At 36.5% G+C, this 18,664-nt stretch overlaps 1 protein-coding gene across 1 annotated transcript in view; it reads right to left on the bottom strand.

Moving 5' to 3' along the window:
- Nucleotides 1-18,664, bottom strand: part of Necab1 (N-terminal EF-hand calcium binding protein 1) — a 154,888-nt gene that overhangs the window by 2,946 nt on the left and 133,278 nt on the right. Inside the window, exons 9-12 of the mRNA XM_074068812.1 lie at nucleotides 18,519-18,572; nucleotides 10,435-10,547; nucleotides 4,583-4,660; nucleotides 2,221-2,312 (exon numbers count right to left, since the gene is read on the bottom strand). Of these exons, the coding sequence (XP_073924913.1) occupies nucleotides 2,221-2,312; nucleotides 4,583-4,660; nucleotides 10,435-10,547; nucleotides 18,519-18,572 (337 nt within the window). The remainder of the gene's footprint in view (nucleotides 1-2,220; nucleotides 2,313-4,582; nucleotides 4,661-10,434; nucleotides 10,548-18,518; nucleotides 18,573-18,664) is intronic.

Raw genomic sequence — 18,664 nt, 5'->3', positions numbered from 1 at the left:
CCCTTCTATATTATTTTTCTACTCTTTTTGTTGAGGTGTTGTTTAACCTGGAAAGACTTCAGTAATCATTAAGAACAAACTTTGTCCTTTCTTTCCAGATTGTTGAGCCAGTGATTTCAGGATTGGGAGAGATGAAAATGAATATGATAGCAGACATAAAAATGACAAATGTTGGGCCTTCTTTGACATTTTCATAACCTATGAATTCATGATGATGAAGTCCTTCATTCCTTCATTTAGGAAACATTTATTGCTTTGTGCTGTACACTTCTAATACTGCATTAGAGTAGGAAATATGAAGATAAATATCTATCTCATTTTCTTAATTCTATGCACAAAGACCGCAATAGTCATATATACAGAATTTGTGTTCTAAGCATTTCCTCCATGTTCAAAACAGACTGTGTAGGCCTGGTATAATAAAAATTAAATTAATTAAATAAAATTAAAGCTTTCTTGATAAAGGCAACCACTTTAGTCTGTTCCTTAAGCCACTATCACACTCACCTGCACCTCTTCTAAGCTATGGTGTCTTGTAATATAAACCGCCAAGATATGAATCATAAGAAAATTTCAACTATGTTTATGCTTTCTTTTTGGAGGATTGAATTTGTGCTAAAAGTGAGAGAATTAGATATCTACCATTCTCTAGGTCTGACAAACCCACCCTTGAGCTCTAAAGTGAATGCACAGCAAGAGCTAAGGGTCAGACCTGAGCCAATTTGATAGCATTCACACCTTGCTTTCTCATCTCTGTTTGTTCCCCAATCCATTGAAGTTCTACATCAGCTTTAAATTCTTACAACTGTATTAAAACTTGTATTGAGCAGTATCTTGTAAAATCTAATTTCCAGTGCCAATTTTCAGTCACTTTCTACTACACATGCCCCAGGAGGCATTGCATCCTTACATTTTACTGCTCCTTTGATACTCTACTGCTCTGATTTTCCTCCCTTTGATTGGTACCTTCATTCTCCTTAATGAGGGAAGCTCCTACCCCTTTACTAACCTTTTATAGAAAGAAATTTCCCCAGATCTCTCTTAGGTACTCTGTTCTTCTCCATATACTTTCTAACTAATTCCAGGCTTCAAATGTCACCTTTAACTCCTGGAAACTGCAACTTCAAGTTACCTCTAATAACTATTATTTCTTGTCCTCAACTATTTTCCCTGTAAACATTTCCTTTTGCCTTCTCAAAGTGGGCAGACAGCAGCACTTTATAGGTAAGGGCTGTGTTTTTTACTTTGTGCCTTCTTTAGCTCCTGGCATAATGCTTGTCCAGAAGGATCAGTTAGAGATAAATCAACTTGGGTTGTAACACATCTGTACCTGGAAGCAATGCTAGGAATCTCTCTGTATAGCTATCCTTAACTAGCAAAAACGCTTTGTCTTTCTTATTATGTTTGTGTCTTCTCTTCAACAAAATTAGAGATAAGGGCAGAACAGGTTCTGCCTGGAAGCAACAGGGGGAGCGGGAGAGGGAAGGGGCTGAGGGTAGGGGACTGGGGGGGGGGGGATGAGCCAAACAATGTATGCACATGTGAATAAATGAATAATAATAATAAAAAAGAACTGAAGCTCAGTCAGCACTAGTAAACATGAAGTACTCCAGTCATCCCAATAACAAGCACACACTAACGTTCACTAAATATGTGTATACTTTGAATTGAGTGGATGGGTAGATGAACAAATAAATTTTAGTTCTCACTTATCTTAAATAAGCTTTGGCTAGTTCAGCCTTCTTAGACAATTATATTTCAGACCCTCTCCATTTTCCTTCCCCTCTCTTCCTTTACTACTTTATGAATATTATTTTAACAGTTACTATAACAAATACATTTTTAAGATGCTTCATTATGGGCCACTTATTTCAAATTGTATTCAGTGCTCTAAATTATGATATAGTAGTAAAGCATTTGAATAATTTTTGAAAATATGATTTGAATTGTACTTTAAGTCAGTTAAAATTCTGAAGGTGACCAGCAAACCACTAATTAGGCTTAATATAGACAGGATACAATAGAATCAACTAAAGACTAAAGGCTATAAAGCAAATATTTCATTTCTCTCCCACCCAAATTACAAGATATATGAAGAAATACTAAAAAGAACAAGACTGATAAAAGTTAGGGGGAAAGAACATACAATCTACCTTAAAATAAAATAAACAGAAGATAATACACAAGCACACAGAAGCACCATGAACCCAGGATAATTACCAGGAACTAGCATAGTAGATGTGAGTTCTGGAGTTTCCAAGAAATCCACGTTACTTCTTTGGAATGTCTTGCTATAATTCGTCTGAAGGTGGCTGTGTAAATGATTATAGGTTAAGACTGTGCATTTTTGTTTACAACCTTCCTAAGTAGAGTGCAGCAGAGATCACAAGATGGCAAGGCTACGGTTGGTCTGGATTACGTAAGTGTCTGGGTATAGAATTCTTTTAATGGTTATTTAGCTGTGAAAAAGACTGAAGAGTCACTAGGTCTGGATTTTTTTTGGCAATAAAATGGTTTTATTTATATGAGCACAGCATAAATTACTACTGTATCTTTATAGGGATGTGTGGTACACAGAATAAGTGTTAAACCATAAACAAAACAAGAGTCACTCCCTGGATGCTTGGGAGGCTGAGATCAGGAGGATTGCAGTTCCAGGCCAGCCAGGGCAGAGTTTTCCAGATCCCATCTTTGCCTCCCCCCCCCAAAAAAAAAACACACAGCAAAACAAACTTGAGGTGTGGCTCAAGCAGTAGATCACCTACTTTGAGAGGGCCTGCTGTGCAAGTGCAAAGCCCTGAGTTCAAATCCCAATCCTACCAAAATAAAAGATTGAAGCTAGAGAACATTAATTCATACAGAAGATTAAAAAATTGATTTTAATTTCAGGAAGAAGTTTAAATAGAAGAAAGAGTATCTTAATTGTTTGGGTGTTTTAAAAATAGGATAGCTAAGAAGAGGGACGAAGAGTTTTCCAATTCTAGAGAATAAAATGAAATAAAAATCATCTGTCTTAACAATGTAAGCCTAGAAGCATGGAATTGAATAATTTGCCTATGAGGCGCCCTTGTATGTCTGAAATACTATTGGTATCATTTTGTCTTAATTATAGAACAGTGTTTTCTAAGTATTATTTATATGTCATTTTTAGCAGGGCTGGGGATGAAAGCCAGGGCCTCATGCAAGCTAGGCAGGCACGCTACTACTGACCCTCAAAGTGCTTCCTTTTGAAGTCACAAGAATAAAATTTTAAAACAAAATATGAATCATCTGAATTTCCAAGTGTTCTTTTACTTCTATTACCATGCTTAATACCCTAAAAACATGGAAAGCTAGGGTTTTTTTGGGCAATAAAATGGTTTTATTTATATGAACACAGCACAAATTAATACTGTATCTTTATAGGGATGTGGTAACATAGAATAAGTGTTAAACCATAAACAAAACAAACCTTTTTAAATGTTTGAAATATATTCACAAAATATTGAAGTATTTAAAGAAAAATGAAACTACAATCAGTTGGCTAAAATGCTGGTGATTATGTAGTTATGTCTAGTAGGAATTTATAATGAAAAAAACTCAAAGGAGACTGAGAACCATAGTGTTTGTATAAAAATGAAAAAATGTAATGTAGGAAGTTCAATTTGAAAATATATGCAATAACTTTTATGCTCTCCATTTATCAAGTACTTACAAATCAGTAAAGTAAGTTAACATGCTATAATATTAAGTGAAAGAATCAGGATATTTAACTATGTTGTAAGATGTAATTTTTATGTACTTTTGTTCTTTATAATTGTCCATATCTACCATTTGGATTTTTATCCATCCATATATCTAAAGAGATGGTGCTATGGTAATTTTGAGGGAGATTTAAATTTATACACTTCTTATCTGTTTTCTATACTTTCTGCAAAAAGTAGGTATCAGTATTATTACAATAAGCAGACAAACAATAACAGGTTTGGGCATCGAGCTCATACCCTTTCTAGAAAGCTGTTTGTGTCAATATGTTTTCTTTTGGTGGTACTGGATTTGAACTCAAAAAGTCTGGAGGAGAGTGTCAAGTGGTAGAACACATGCTTAGAGAGCTGTTTCAGTATCACTTTAAACCACATAAACCATAAGTTTATATAATTTTATAGAAGCAAATATGTCTGTCTCATTTTTTGAATTCTGTATTGCTTGTTTTTAATCTTTGTCAATATTTTTAATTTACCCCTTATTCATAGCTTGGAGACATTTAGAAAAGTTATGATGATCTTAAGACATTATATGTAGTTTTACTGTAAAATAATTAGTGCTTATCTTAAGAAACTCCAAACCCCCCACCCCACCTTCCTTAGACACCAATGACCCCTATCTAATTCTTACCCCAAAGCATCAGTAAAATGGTAAGACTCAAAGTGGAATCAGTGTCCAAAGTGTCTGTACCTCAAGAGGGAAGTGGTTTCTAATCCAGGAAATAAATACCTAAAAGGCTAGGATTCAGTCTAATAGACAAGCAGGTTTAAGGTGAAGTAAACAACCATGTAGACTGCTACCCCTCTGGTTTCACAAATCAGCCTTGCTTACAACTTACCTATTCCACATACTACTGTTCTCCCAGAACTCATAAATCATGTAGCGAGATTCATTTGAAAGCTTCTGTATAGAAATACTGAAATAGAAAAGGCATTATTAGCCACCAGAAATTAAAGAAGCAAGTTAAATTTTATAATCATCTCTACATATATTATGAAACAATCCATGTAAGAAACAGCCTAAAGGGCCTATAGAAAACTGAACAGGCTATCCAGAATTTAGTAGTTCAAAAGCAGGGTGTGATAATACCAGCTACTCAGGAGGTAGAAGGAGGATGATCATCAGTTCTAAACTAACCCAGGCAAAGTTAGTTGAGATTTTATCTCAAAAACAAAATCCAAAACCAAAGGGGTGGAGGTGTGGCTCGGTGTAGAATGCTTGTCTAGCATGTGCCAGGTTCTGGGTTTAGTACCCCCCAAAAGAATTTATTGGTTCAGTATGTTGATTCAAGATTTATTTGAGCATCCGTTGTGCCAGAGTTTATAAAAAATGTACTTGTGTTGCTCATGCAGTGTGGAGTAGGAACATTCATGCGAAGCAGTGAGAAAAGACAGAAACAGCTTAAGCGAGAGATGATTCGGATCAAGGTCGAAATAAAGTAATAAAGAGGGAAAAACCAAAAACTTACTAAAGAGTGGGAGATAAAAGCAGATTCCTTATAAGTTAATTCTGAAAGAATTTTTTTTTCGCAATATGTTCATATTAGAAAGCAAAATGAGCAATTAGAAAAACAAGGATTTTGAATTAACAGAGAGCAAAGAATTGACCAGTGTTAACAGTTGATTAATGTAGATTAAGGATTTATGTAAGTATGGCCAGCAGGTGGCAGTAACTACACACAGGAATTTTAATAGTAGTTTTTTGTTTGCTTGTTTCAGTCCTTTGCCTGTAGCTTAGCATTTTCCATAGTTTATCTAATTTGGTTCATTAAGGTATGATGCAGCAAATATTATTTCAACTTTGTATTTTACTGAGTAAAGGATCATAAGAATTTCATACAATGTGGAATTTTTGTTAATGTGGAGTTCATGAATCAGCTTTTTGAGCAATTCTGTAAATCTCAGATATGATCTTCAATTTGATATGTATGTGTACTTTTTCCTGGGAAGAGAATCCAAAGCTTCCATCGTAGTGTTAAAGGAATCTGTAACCCTCAAATGTAACCAAAAAGCACAATGGACAAATTTCAACCCATGTCTGTTTTCTTAGGATAAAGTTTAAAATACTCAGCCTAGCATTTCGGGTGCTCCATCAATTGCCTCCTGCAAACTAATTCATGTATATTATTTGTTACATTAAAAACCCACTCATCATGCTATCTGAACCTTTCATTTTTTTAGAATAAGCCAGAACCTTTTTGGTGACATAAACCCATAATGCAGCACTTCAAAGTCAGATGCAGGAGGATTGCAAGTTTGAGGCCACTGTGGGCTACATGATGAGAACGCTTGCCTCAAAAAACCAAGGACTATGGATATAGTTCAGTGGAAGAGTGTTTACTTCAAGTGTGTAAGGTCTTGGGTTTAATCCCCAGGCCTCCACCCCCCAAATGAAATTCACAAAAGTTTTAGCATAATGATCAAACTAAAGAATTAAAGCACACATTACAGTGTGATGTGGCAGTTGTTTAAAGAACAGCCCAACAAAAGTACTGCTGTCCACTACTTAACTGTGTTATCTTGGCCCCATTACTAAACCTCAGTTTCCTCATCTGTTTAATGGTTACAATAATAATACAGTGGATTGGACAGGACTTTTCCTTGGCCTCTTTCCTGAGTGTGTACCTTGCCATGAGTGTGCACCTTGCCTAACTCACAGGGCCTAAGCAGTGAAGTAAATAAACTGGCCACCAGTTTATATCAATGCTGATTGATGATTAATGGTTCAAATCATCCCCCTACTTGTACTTAAAGATGTCTGAAGGCTGATATAATCCACAGTCCTGTCCCCTAGATCCTTGAATGAAGTCTTGAACATAGTAAATTTCTAGAATTTTATAGCTGAGAGTGACTTCAGAGCTCATTCGGTTTAACAGCTATGAAATTTTAGGCAAGAACATGGCTTTAATTGCTACTTTCATGAATAATCCTACTTCCCCTGGTAGATTCTATAACCTTTGAAAGCAGAAACTATTCTTTCTCTGGTGTCAAGCATGGTTCAGAGAACACATGGATGCTACATTTATGCAGTTGGCACCTCCACAGGCCAAAAGGGTGAACAGACTTGTAATTACAGAATACGTGAAGAATGCCATCGTGTGTGTGTTTATACATCTCCACAAAAATGATTTAGAATTTTTCACTAAACTCTTTAAAAGCTCTGACAAAGCCTTTGTCACTCCTTACACTTCCAAGTTTCCAAGTTAAAAACTTGGAGGGCAAAAATTCTAAATTGCCTGAGTTTAAGAAAGTAACATCTTGCTGTTAGGTTAACCCAGAAAGTCCAGGAATATCTAATTCAAGGATGACCAAATATTGACAAGAAAGAGTTAACACGAGTTTTGGAGTCAAACTTGGGCGGATTGTTTAACCCATCCAAGCCCGTTTCTAAGCTGGATATAATATATGTCTCTAATGATTCTTAGGAAGAATAAGAAAATGGATGTGAAAAAAATTAAGTCCTCAATAGTTTCTACTTTATCATGACAGTATTGGTGTAGCTAAACATCATGGGAGAAGAAACTGAAAAACTATAATTCATGGAGGTTCATTTTATCAGCCAAGCACTAAGCAATTGTGGTATGTGCACTGGGGCACAACAGAGGACATGATTGACATTTGATTACTCATCACTTGATACAGGAAGAGAAATGAATTTGATTAACATCTGAAAAACTGAATTTAGACAGGCACACTGGCCTAAGGCCTCTTCCATATGTGTTCTGTGTGTTGTGATTCTCTGATGCTCATTCCATCTGGTAAAGTCTACATTTTGATAATTCTATTAAATTAGTTGAAAAATCAGCAGTACAATATGAAGAACCATAGAGAAACCAATCTTGCAAAAGAAAATGAGAGGCCAGAGTCTCTCCTATAGGAAAGGAACATTCTCCTTCCCTGTGCTTCACAGCAAGGAGCTGACAGAGCAATTTTCCTTGGCTATTGAGCGGACAGTTTACAGCAGGCACACAAATCTCTCTCCTCCCACAGCTTGTTCCTCTCTGTGTCCTAGTGGCACCCAGTTGTGTTTCCACACACATTAAAGTAGCGCTTCTACTCCTTAAAAGATAAACTTGCACCTTTTTAAAAAATAAATGTAAAACATCTTAGTCCCTGAGATCGTGATACGCTGAAAGAGTCTATCTGTATATCCTCACTAGCCAAAAAAGAGTTTACTGAGCTTTGCTTTCCACAGGTTGTAGGGTGGGAGGTATGTATAGGCCTCATTTTCCAAATACTCAATTTTATTTTTAAATTTTTTTTTTGTAAAGATGTTTTCTCATATTGACAAATCTTTCTTGAGTTACTCACCTAAAAAGACTAAAATGAAATTTTCATTTGTGCCTTTCTGAGCCTGATGTGAAGCAGAATCACACAATAATGGAACCGGAGCATTTCCTGCTATTCCTGCTACAAAGATAGCCCTGGGTATGACCTGTTAATGTTACTGAGCAAATACTTGTATTCCAAAGAGAAGCTGAGACAGGAAAGCAACAGTGACCCCCAGCTCATGTTTTATGGTCTTTAGTGAATGGAAGCCATTGTACACGTCACATGGATTTTCTTTTTTTTATTTTTGTGGTGGTATTGCAGCTTGAACTCAAGGTTTTGTGCTTGCAAGGCAAGTATCATAGCACTTAAGCCATCCCTCTCCCCACCATCCTTTTGCTTTTAGTGTTTTTTTCAGATAACTTTTCTTGTTTTTGCCTGGCCAGCCTCTGATGGCAATCCTCCTACCTTTGCCTTCTGAGTAGCTGGGATTACAGACATGAGCCATCATGCTTGGCTTATGAAGTTCCTGATAAGGAAATTGAGGCTTGCTTAGAGCGGTAAGCCTTTCCCCAATCCACAAAGCTAATGCAAGACTAGCTTTACTGCCAGTTCAATCCTACTTTACTTCTAGAGCTGGATAAGTATTCTGTTGTTGTATGAATAAAATATAGCCACTGGAAAAAAAAGCAAAACACTCAGACATAAAATATGCATTTACATGCTCATATACAGATGTGTGCCCAGACAAACACACATCTGGTGCAAAGCTTTCCCAAAGCAATGTTTGGAGAGCATTATGAAATGTAGTATATGCAAGCTTACAAGGTAGGGGTAGCTTTGGTTGTGGAAATTTTGTTTTCTTAAAATTAATTTTTATTTTTTCCTTCATTTTTGTGCTGGGTGGGGGTACACAGTGGCATTTACACAGGTTCTTACAATCCATCAAATACACTTGAATTCACCTCCTGTACTGGTCTCCTTTACCTCCCCTCCCTCTCCCCCCATTCCTGGAATAGTTTCAGCAGGTATCATTTTTTCACTTACATATATGTTGTACACATTCTTTTGCCCTCTTACCCCCTTCCCCCAATCACCTCCCTCCTCTCACTGGTTCCAGCCCTCCCACCCTGGGCAGGACCTATTCAGCTCTCCTGTTCTCCAATTTTGTAGAAGAAAAAACAGAAAAGATAAAAAGAAAAACATGACATTTTAGCTTGTTTGAGACAAAGGTAGCTACACAGGGAGTTCCTTTGTGGTATTTCTATGTATATATGGATTATAACCCCAATTGGTTTATCTTTAATTTTCTTCTTTTTACCTTAGTCCTTTTCTTATGTTGGTTTCAGCCGGTTTAAGATTTCTATATTCATTCTAGTACAGAGAGTATATCAACCATACATAAGTTCTTAGTTTCCTTCTTTTACCCTACCACTCCCATGTGTGACCTCCCCTTTGTGTGACCAGTGTTTCATAATATTGCTGTATTTGTATTATCCCTGTATTTGTGGAAGTTTTCCAAATGCAGGTGAGTTTGGGCCTGGGCTCTGGACTTAAGGCAGATCATGGGCTGGCAGAGATGTGTAGCTGGGTAGAGGTCAGGGCTAAGGCATAGTAATGAATAGATTATACTAGCACATTGATAGACTGCTGTGCATAGTTGAGGAAGAGTGTTTAGGTAGGGGCAGAAATGATAGCAGTGGTATGGATTCTAGGATCTGTGGGTAGCATAACCATAAGGTCAGAACAAATAACATTTGATAAGATACTCAGAGAATTACTGCAGGTTCCTGACTAAGGGAATTCTATAATTGTTTCTGGAAAAATTATTCTAGTAGCTGTTTATTGGACTTGTTGAAGTAGAAAAAAATTGAAGATGAGGAATTGTATATTTCAGTAGCTTTAGATATTAGAAGCCTGAGTTGAGTGGTAGCCATGGAAAGAGAAAGGGAAGGAGCTGCTGCTCCTTTTATTAAATAATCAAGGCCTGAAATCATGACTTCAGAGACTCCTGCAATTTTATAATGGCAGAAATGGTCACTAGGCCACAAGGCATGGTGTAATCAGGCTAGATGTCCGAGAATTGAGGATTCATCTAGAGATGATTTTAAATGAGTGCTGGTTGCCTGAGTGCAAAAGGGGGAAGTTCAATCTATTTGAAGCTCCTCTCCTCATTTAGATTGTTTTCCACTTTATTTCCCTTGTTCCTCCTAATGATTAAATCAACTAAGGTCCAAGGATCAAAGAGAAAACACCCAGTTAAATTCTGTAAAGGCCATCATACAGAAGGCTGTACTGCTCAGCGGAATTTAGTGTAAGGATCGTCAAATGTCTATCTTCTGGACCTCCACCCTCATCTAAAGTGCAACACACCTTTGTCAACCTGATAATGCTAGCTCAGGCCTTGTACTTAAGCACTTACCGCAAGCATCCACTTTGGGCTGAAGCGCTCTCCACGTAGTGTTTCAGAGCAAGTTGGAATTCTTCCAGATCCTCTTCTATTACAGACATCTGACGCTGCACAAGCATGATGTGCTACGGAGGAAAGGGCAAGCTTACTGCCTTGGTATCACAGAGCCTATCTAAGCTGACCCATTCCATGCCACCTCACAGAACAAGCCATTGTCAACCAAAAATGGGACCAAGGAAAGCCGAGGTCATTCCATATATAAAATCTTATAAAGGCTGTAATATAGGCAAGGCATTTTCTTGTCTCTAGTAACAGAAGCTAAATAAAGTATCTTTTGCAATGATGCATTTTCCTTTTAAAAGCAGTGATTCATTAGAAAGACTGGGGAGTTAAGATTATTTGTATCAGAATCTTTGGGAGAAGGACCAAGGCACTTGCATTTTTGGAAGTTGCCCTAAGTGTCTCTAATGTGCAACCAGGCTGTCATCATTGCCCTCAAGTCAAATACAAAATTTTGAAGAGAAGCAGTTATACTTAGGCATACTTTCAGCTTTTGGGGTATTTTGTGATATTAGATATATTGTGACATTCCTTACAATCAAATTCCCAAAACTATGTGCTCATGAATGCATTTCCAATGGTGCATCATCTATTCTAGACTTCCTAAACATATTGCACACTTTCAATAAGCCCTGTTCAGAACACCATGACATTAGGTAGAGCCTGTTTAATGGATCATAGTGAGTTGATGCAACTCCTTATAACAAGTCCTACTACCAGAATAGCAATTGTAGTTTGAAGACTTTCCTAGAGATCTGACTGGGTTTCTCATGGAATTTAGATCTCATTAGTCCTTTTTTCTTCAAAGATTGAGAAAAAAATTATGTGTGCAAAAAACATGAGTTGACATCAATCACAAAAGTGCAAAAAACAAAAACAAAGCACGACTCAACAATAACATAGAATATAAAGAAAGCTTTCACAATATTTTCAGCTAGGTAACATAAGAGCTAGAATGTATCTATCTCCTGGTCTACTGTCTCCTAATAAGTTTCTCACTTCAGGTTAATAGCTCTGTTTGTTAAACACCAATTATACTGTAGGCACAATGTTAGACACTCAACATATCCAAGAAATGTTTGCATTTTGTGACAGGTAAATAATAGTTGCTGGATTCTGCATATATAGTTAAGGATCAAGATAGACTTCTTGTCTTCAAAGGTCATAGTAAAAGAAGAAACAGTGACATGAGGTGTGGTTACTGGCGCATAAAACTGACTATATGTAAACTGATCAGCAGTCTACCAAACTTTTGAGGAAATTGTATTGCCAAAGAAATTATGACCTCATCTTAAAAATTCTTGGGCTGTTTAGGCCTTAGAATTATATTTGGGACCATAATATATTTGAATAGGCAGCAGGCTACATAGTACTGCCCTTCTCAGGGGGCTATTTCAGATGGTCACAGAGGATAATGGACCAATAAGAATTTTTCAAAAACAACAGGGAGCAGGATTCCCCCCAAGAAATGGGAGCCAGTGTCTAATCACAGAACTCCCTTACTGAAAAAGAAAAATCTTCCCATCTGGAATTCATTGTTGCAATCAACCAGTGAATGCTATATGTTTCCCATTTATCACCCATTCATTACTTAAATGGCATTTATCCTGGCCCAGTTCTGTCATTCCTCCCTCCTTTCCCTCTCTATTCTGCACCTATGTGTGTGTCACGTGGAGAGATAGCTTACCTTTTCCTTTATAAGTTTGACAGATGCACCAAGAGGCTACATCCCTGACCTTACAGAGAAAGCCTAGATTTTGAGCTAAAAGCAGTAACTGTAGGAAACATTGGGTGGTGTTCCTTGTGGAGGGGTCCCTGTGTGTGTTCTATATGTGATAAAAAGGATGCAAATGAGTATCTGATGATCTGAAGTGGATTATTTCAGACTCTAAGATGCTCATCCTCTTCCTTTTAGGTATACCACTAGACTCTGTATCATATCCTTCCTATGGTTAGATGTAAACACCGATGAGTTCTCACCAACAGATATGACCAGAAATACCATGCACCACTTTTGAGCCAAGACTTACAAATGAATCTGCACATTCTTTTCTCCTTTGCTGTTGGCAGGATGAGGACAAAAAAATATTAGGGATGGGAGAGCCATGGATGAGAGGATTTGGGGCCCTGAATCATTGTGTAGACTGTTTACTGGACACAGAACTAACTTTTATTGTTTGGGAATCATTCTACATTTTGGATCTATTTATTTCCACAGTCTAGCCATAATTGGAAATAATTGACCTTTATTTCCTCTTAGGATTAGGTCAGGAAATGCAAACCCATAACTATCTCCCTAAGGTCTTTGGGTGTATACAATCGGCCTCTTACATGGCTTACCCAGTCACCTGGTTTTAATATTAATAACTAAGTAGCATTAATCTTTTGCCAAAATAATGGTGGGAATGTCCTTCTCATGGAAACCTGGAGGGATTTCCTGGCTGGTCATTTGTGATTAATAGTGATTCAGATGATTCTCATGGGTTTTCCTAATGAAATATGTAAATTTGTCCACCATAATTTTTTTTTTTAGTCAGAAGGCGGTTCTTATGTGATCCAGTAGGAGAGACTATAAAAATGACCAGACTATTTCACTACTCCCAAAACTCAGGCATTTTGAAATGTGACTTTTTTGCTCCTTCCATCAAGACATGGTTTCTATTTCGACTTTGATTGAACCTGGGCTAGCCTTCTAATTGGTTTTGGCTGACAGAATGTGGCAGAACTGTTAGTGTGCCAATTTCAAGTTTAGGGCCCAATAGCTTTGCTTTTTTTCCTGGATTCTTGAGATTGTCATGCAAGCAAGACCTGCTATTGCAGGGGTCAGGAAACTTTTCCTATAAACAAAGATATTAAGTACTTTAGGCTTTGTGTGGAAAGCCAAGCTATGATTCCTCTTGCAACTACTCAGATCTGCTGTTTTAGTGAGAAAATAACCATAGACAATACATAAACAAATAGGTATGTCTGTGTTCCAGTACAACTTGATGTAAAAAAACAGGTGACAAGCTATGCTTTTCCAAATCCCTGTAACAGAGAATTAAAAACCACATGAAGCAGATCTGAGCACCTAACATATGAGAATGGCCAGCCAAGATCAGCAAAGCTGACATGCAACTAACTACAGTTACCTAAAGGAGGCCATTTGAGACCATAAGAAGTACCCTAATGATCCCATCTACATTTCCTACCTGTAAAATTGTGGTTATTTTAAGCCACTAAACTTTGAGGTGGGTTGTTATGCAGCAATAGCTGATTCATTCACTTGAATATATTGATATATCATTTAGAATAATTAAACTCTTGATTTTTAGACTTTACTTTGTAACCTGAGCAATACATATGTTCCCACCCCTCTTTCTTAGACATTCACACAAATAAATCAGTTTATGAGGCACACATAACCTACCTAAATTTGACTATTCTTACAAGTGGAAATGTTTGAGTTGTAGGATATGAGATTAGAAGGGATGGGGGGAAAATGTCCTAGTGTCTTCTTGATATTTTTATCTCTTTTATCAAATATACAGCTTGAAAGCTTATTAAAATCTTATATCTCAAGGTGAGAATAGTTAGCTCTCAGGATTTGTTCACTGTAGAACATTCTTCCATGGTGCTATATTACTTAAGCCACACCCCCAGCTATTTTTGCTTTAATTTATTTTTAGGTAAGGTCTCATGCTTTTGCTTAGCTACTGGAGACCATGATCTTCCTAGCTCCACCTCCTGAGTAGCTGGCATTAGAGATGTGTGTCACCACACCAGGCTCTTTAACCAAGTTTCTTATCAGCTAGTAAAGCAAGATCATGTTTTTACAGTTCCTGACATACTGTTGGTGTTATTCTAATCCCCAAACTCTTAAGAATGTATAGCACAATGTATAGCACAATGATTTACTTCACAAAACACCATTCATTGGTTAGATGAGGGTAGAGAGACAGAAAAAAGCATTAGATTTATAGACTCTTAATGTACAATAAGCTGTTTTAGTGCATGGAGTAGCAATGTGCTGAAGAAAAGTTCAAGTTTTTGAAAAGCACAAGAGTATGTTCAAGGTTTATTTAAATTTATCATGGCTTTTAAAATGCTTCTTTTGAATGTATAATCTGGAAAGCGACTTCTTATTCCAATCATCTTCTGGTAAGAAATACCATAGAAGGCACACAATGGCACTGGCAAAAAGGATTCTGGTGGATCAGTGGACTTGGCCAGCCCCAGGATGTGTGTTCTAGTTGGAGCAATTTCTTTCAAAATTCACAATGATCTTTCATTGATTCACACCCACTGCTTAGTACTTGACAGCTTTCATAAATTATACTCAAAGTTTCAACAAGCCATATAATCATGGTCTTATTCAGATCAGGTTTTATCCCTGATATACATTTATTTTCTATTTTATTATAGCAAGAATAAAATCGTGAATTCTGAAGGTTACTGTTTATAAAGTATGCCTTTGATAAACCATTTAAAACATTTTAATATTTCCATGGAGCACCATAGTGTTCTTTTAATGCAATGTTAGAATAATCAATGTAGTAAGATGTTATATTATTTTTAAAGAAAGATTCTGCTTATGCTTTCTGCTTTTGTCTTAAATATGTCATTATGGAAGCATTCACTGACCCCTAAGATAGGCTATGTCCCCTTATTATGCAAATCTATACTTTCTGAATCTTTATCACATATTATAATTTTTAATTAATTGCCTGTATTTCCTTTTAGTCTGTAATAATCACCAATTTATTTCTAGACTCATAGAGTTTTACATATATATAGTAGCTTAAGTTATTTGTGGAATAAAAAATCAGAAGATTTCTTGCTTTTAACCATTGGCTTTGTTGGAATTCCTTTTATAAATTTTAAGTATTTATTCATTCTGAAAGATGATTTGAGGTAGCTGGGAAGCTCTAGAGCACTGCACAATTGTTAAGTACTTCTTAATCTCTCTCCAGCATCTTTTCTTCTTTCTCAAGAGCAAAGGATATAAATCTAAAATAACTGACTTCACTTTTACTAGCTGTCTGGCTTTTAACAACTTACTTAATCTTTAAGTCTTCTGATACATAAAATTGAAATAGTAGCATTTATATCATAGAGTTTGGGGAAGATTAAGTAGAATAGTGTGTGTAAGAACCTTGCCCTGATAGGTATTAAATAAACATTACTTCCCTTACTATGTACTGATGGGTTAAAAAAAAAAGTAACATCCTGGAGTCACCATTATATAATGGTTCAGTGCTCAGAAAACTGGAAATGGCAGCTGCTAGGGTTCAGGAGTTTTGCTGCATATTTAAACAAGCTTACCGAGAATCTGCTCTGATCTTGTAGTAGGAAATCTGATGAAACAATTACCTGTCAGTCACAACCTCTCTAGCAAAGAGGAGTGCTCTGCTTTAGTGACTAGAAATTCAACAAACACTTGGGTTGCAGGTCTGGTGTCAAATAGCTGGAGTTCAGCTATTGTATTTGAACCTCTCTGCACTTTAATTTCTTCATTTGTAAAATGTGGCCAACTATTGCACCTCATTCAGATTTTGTGAGGAGTAAAAGAGTTATATGTGTGGGTGTATCACATACTTGATATATAGCAATGGTTCAGTAGAGACTGGGTTTTTTTTTTTTTTTTTTTTTTTTTGGCAGTGCTGGGAATTGAACTCAGGGCCTCATGCTTGCTAGGCAGGTGCTCTACTACTTGAGCCACTCCACCAGACCAAAGATTGGTTTTTTAAACAAAACATAATGCAAAAATTTTTTGTTGCTTTCTGATGTGGAATTTATTTTTCAAAGTTCTCCTGTATTCATAAAAGGAAAAGGAAAATATCTCTTTAGTCAATAGAGTCTATCTTTTGTGTGTGTGCTGCTGGGGATAAAACCTAGGGTTTTGTACAGGCAAGCGCTCTACCACAGGGGTATATCCCCAGCATTAGCCAATGAATTCTAAAGCTGATTTTTGGCATTAGGATAAATCATAAAATACTTAGCAGGATAGGAAAACTAGTTATAAAATAACAGTGAAAAATGGTTTTGATCATTTTAGCATAAGCGGTTTTACAGGAATTGGTAATATTGCATGTACTACCACTGATGAAAAAATACAACTTTTTGGGGACAGTTTTGGAGTTTTAAACTCAGGATCCTTTGCTTGGGTCTCATATTTTTGGTTGGGGCTGGTCTCAGATCATGGTCCTCCTATATGGGCCTCCCACATAGCTGGAATCATAGGAGTACACCACAGTGCCTGGTTTAATTTGTTAAAACTGGTGCTCACTAACTTTTTTGCCAGGATGGCCTTGGACTGTGTCCAGTCTCTACTTCTTGAGTAGCTGGGATTAACAGATGTGAGCCACCATGGCTCACCTGAAAAAATACAACTTTTAATGACAAGTAATTTATTGGTTATTTTGAGACAAAGAACCAGTTCAAGCCATTACTGTGTCTATTCACAAAAAATATAATTATTTTTATCTCTACACATGGCTTAAAATAAAGAATAGTTTTTCCTACTTTCAAACAATATTGACAACTGAACCAACTCTTCCAGTCCTATTTTTTAAAAATATTACCATACACTATAGGATTAATAGCATTGTGTGTGTTCATCTTCTAGAATTGGCACTGACCCGCCTCTTCTGTTACAGACCTGCATATGGCATAGCTGCTGCCGTTCACAAACACCCCTTAGATGATTATTCTCCCTCAAGGTAGATAGAGACTATAGTTTCACATTAGGAAATTAATTAAGGACAAATAATTGTGTCTCACAACATTAGAAAAGTTATGTTCACTTCTCCTGAGTGGAGTTTCCCTGCAAACCTATGAGACAATAACACAGGGTCACAAAATTAACAATTCCTATACCTATTAGACCACATAAAGTAGCTATCCCTCACACAGGTGCCCCATACTCTCTCCTCTCACTGAAGTCAACCACTCTAAAATTTGGGTTTCCTGATGAATTAACATAGATTGCATCCTCGTCTTTGGAGAAATAAAAGTTCAGATCATATACTGAAAATTACAGTGTATATCGGGGAAAGTCTGCCTATCTGCAGGATTCTAGTGGAAGTAGCCATTGTTTAATTTTTCTGAGACTCCTCATGGTTCCTCTGAAGATCCCTTTGTGCCATGAGTTTGAACAGATGGTCAGGAGCCTGACACATGGGTGGGAGACACCATCTTCTATGCTGTAGTCAGTGCCCATGGATCACACAATACAGAGATGAAATGCATTTCTTATCTTTGTTTTGTGTAAGTGTGACCGGTTGTTCACATCTATGAAGTACATACCACGTGTAAAGTATTAAGAAATAGTGATTTCTAGGTACCCAATCTTTTAAAATCCATTTCCCCATTAAATGTAAATGAAAACACACAATTTTACCAGATAAAATGCAGTATAAAAACCTGTGTCAAAAATAAAGTAACATAATAAAGCATTGGTATGCATTGCTTTTCAATTAATTTATTTACCAATTTCTTTTTGTTGCAAACTTTTAGGATAACTGTCCATTTTCTTTCCAATTTCCATAAATTGCTACTAGTCTTGATAGACATCTTTTCCCCAAGTTTATGTGTTCTCTTTTCTCTAAACAACAATTTATTCTTTGAAAAATTATTTCTGACCATTTAGAGGTCTTTGGCTTTAGGCTAAATGCTAGAGATACAACAATGAATAAAACCAGGTTTCAGCTCAAGTATATACAGTATTCAACTTAGCTGAGTTTTCAAAGTGTGTATATGATAAAATTTACATGTTGCCCTTCTCAGGCTATCATATTCTTTCAATTATTTAATAACGCATTTGATAGTACATGCAGAAAAATTCATTGTGCATCCATTACATGCCAAGTGCTTTCCTAAAACCTTGTGAAGTAGGTACTATGTTTCCTCAGATTACAGTTTAACAATGCAAAATGAAATATGTCCATTTATTACTTAAGTTTCCATTTTTTTCATTGAGATAATAGCTTTCGAAGAAATTAAGCCATCACTACACAGCATATATTTCTAAAACTTTGATCTGGAAAAGTACTTACAGATTTAGTGTTCCCTTCAATAACTTCTTCTTCTAGTGGTTCAAGCTTTAGATCCTTCAGTTAGAGGAAAAAAAAGTAGAATCCCCCAGAAGTTAATTAAAATGAACATGATATATTGACATGGTAGTTTTTCATGGCTAATCTTG

The sequence above is a fragment of the Castor canadensis genome, chromosome 3 (genome assembly GCF_047511655.1).
Source record: "Castor canadensis chromosome 3, mCasCan1.hap1v2, whole genome shotgun sequence".
In the NCBI taxonomy this organism is placed as follows: Eukaryota; Metazoa; Chordata; class Mammalia; order Rodentia; family Castoridae; genus Castor; species Castor canadensis.
Note: the sequence above shows the minus strand (reverse complement) of the source record. Positions and strands in the feature narration are given on the sequence as shown.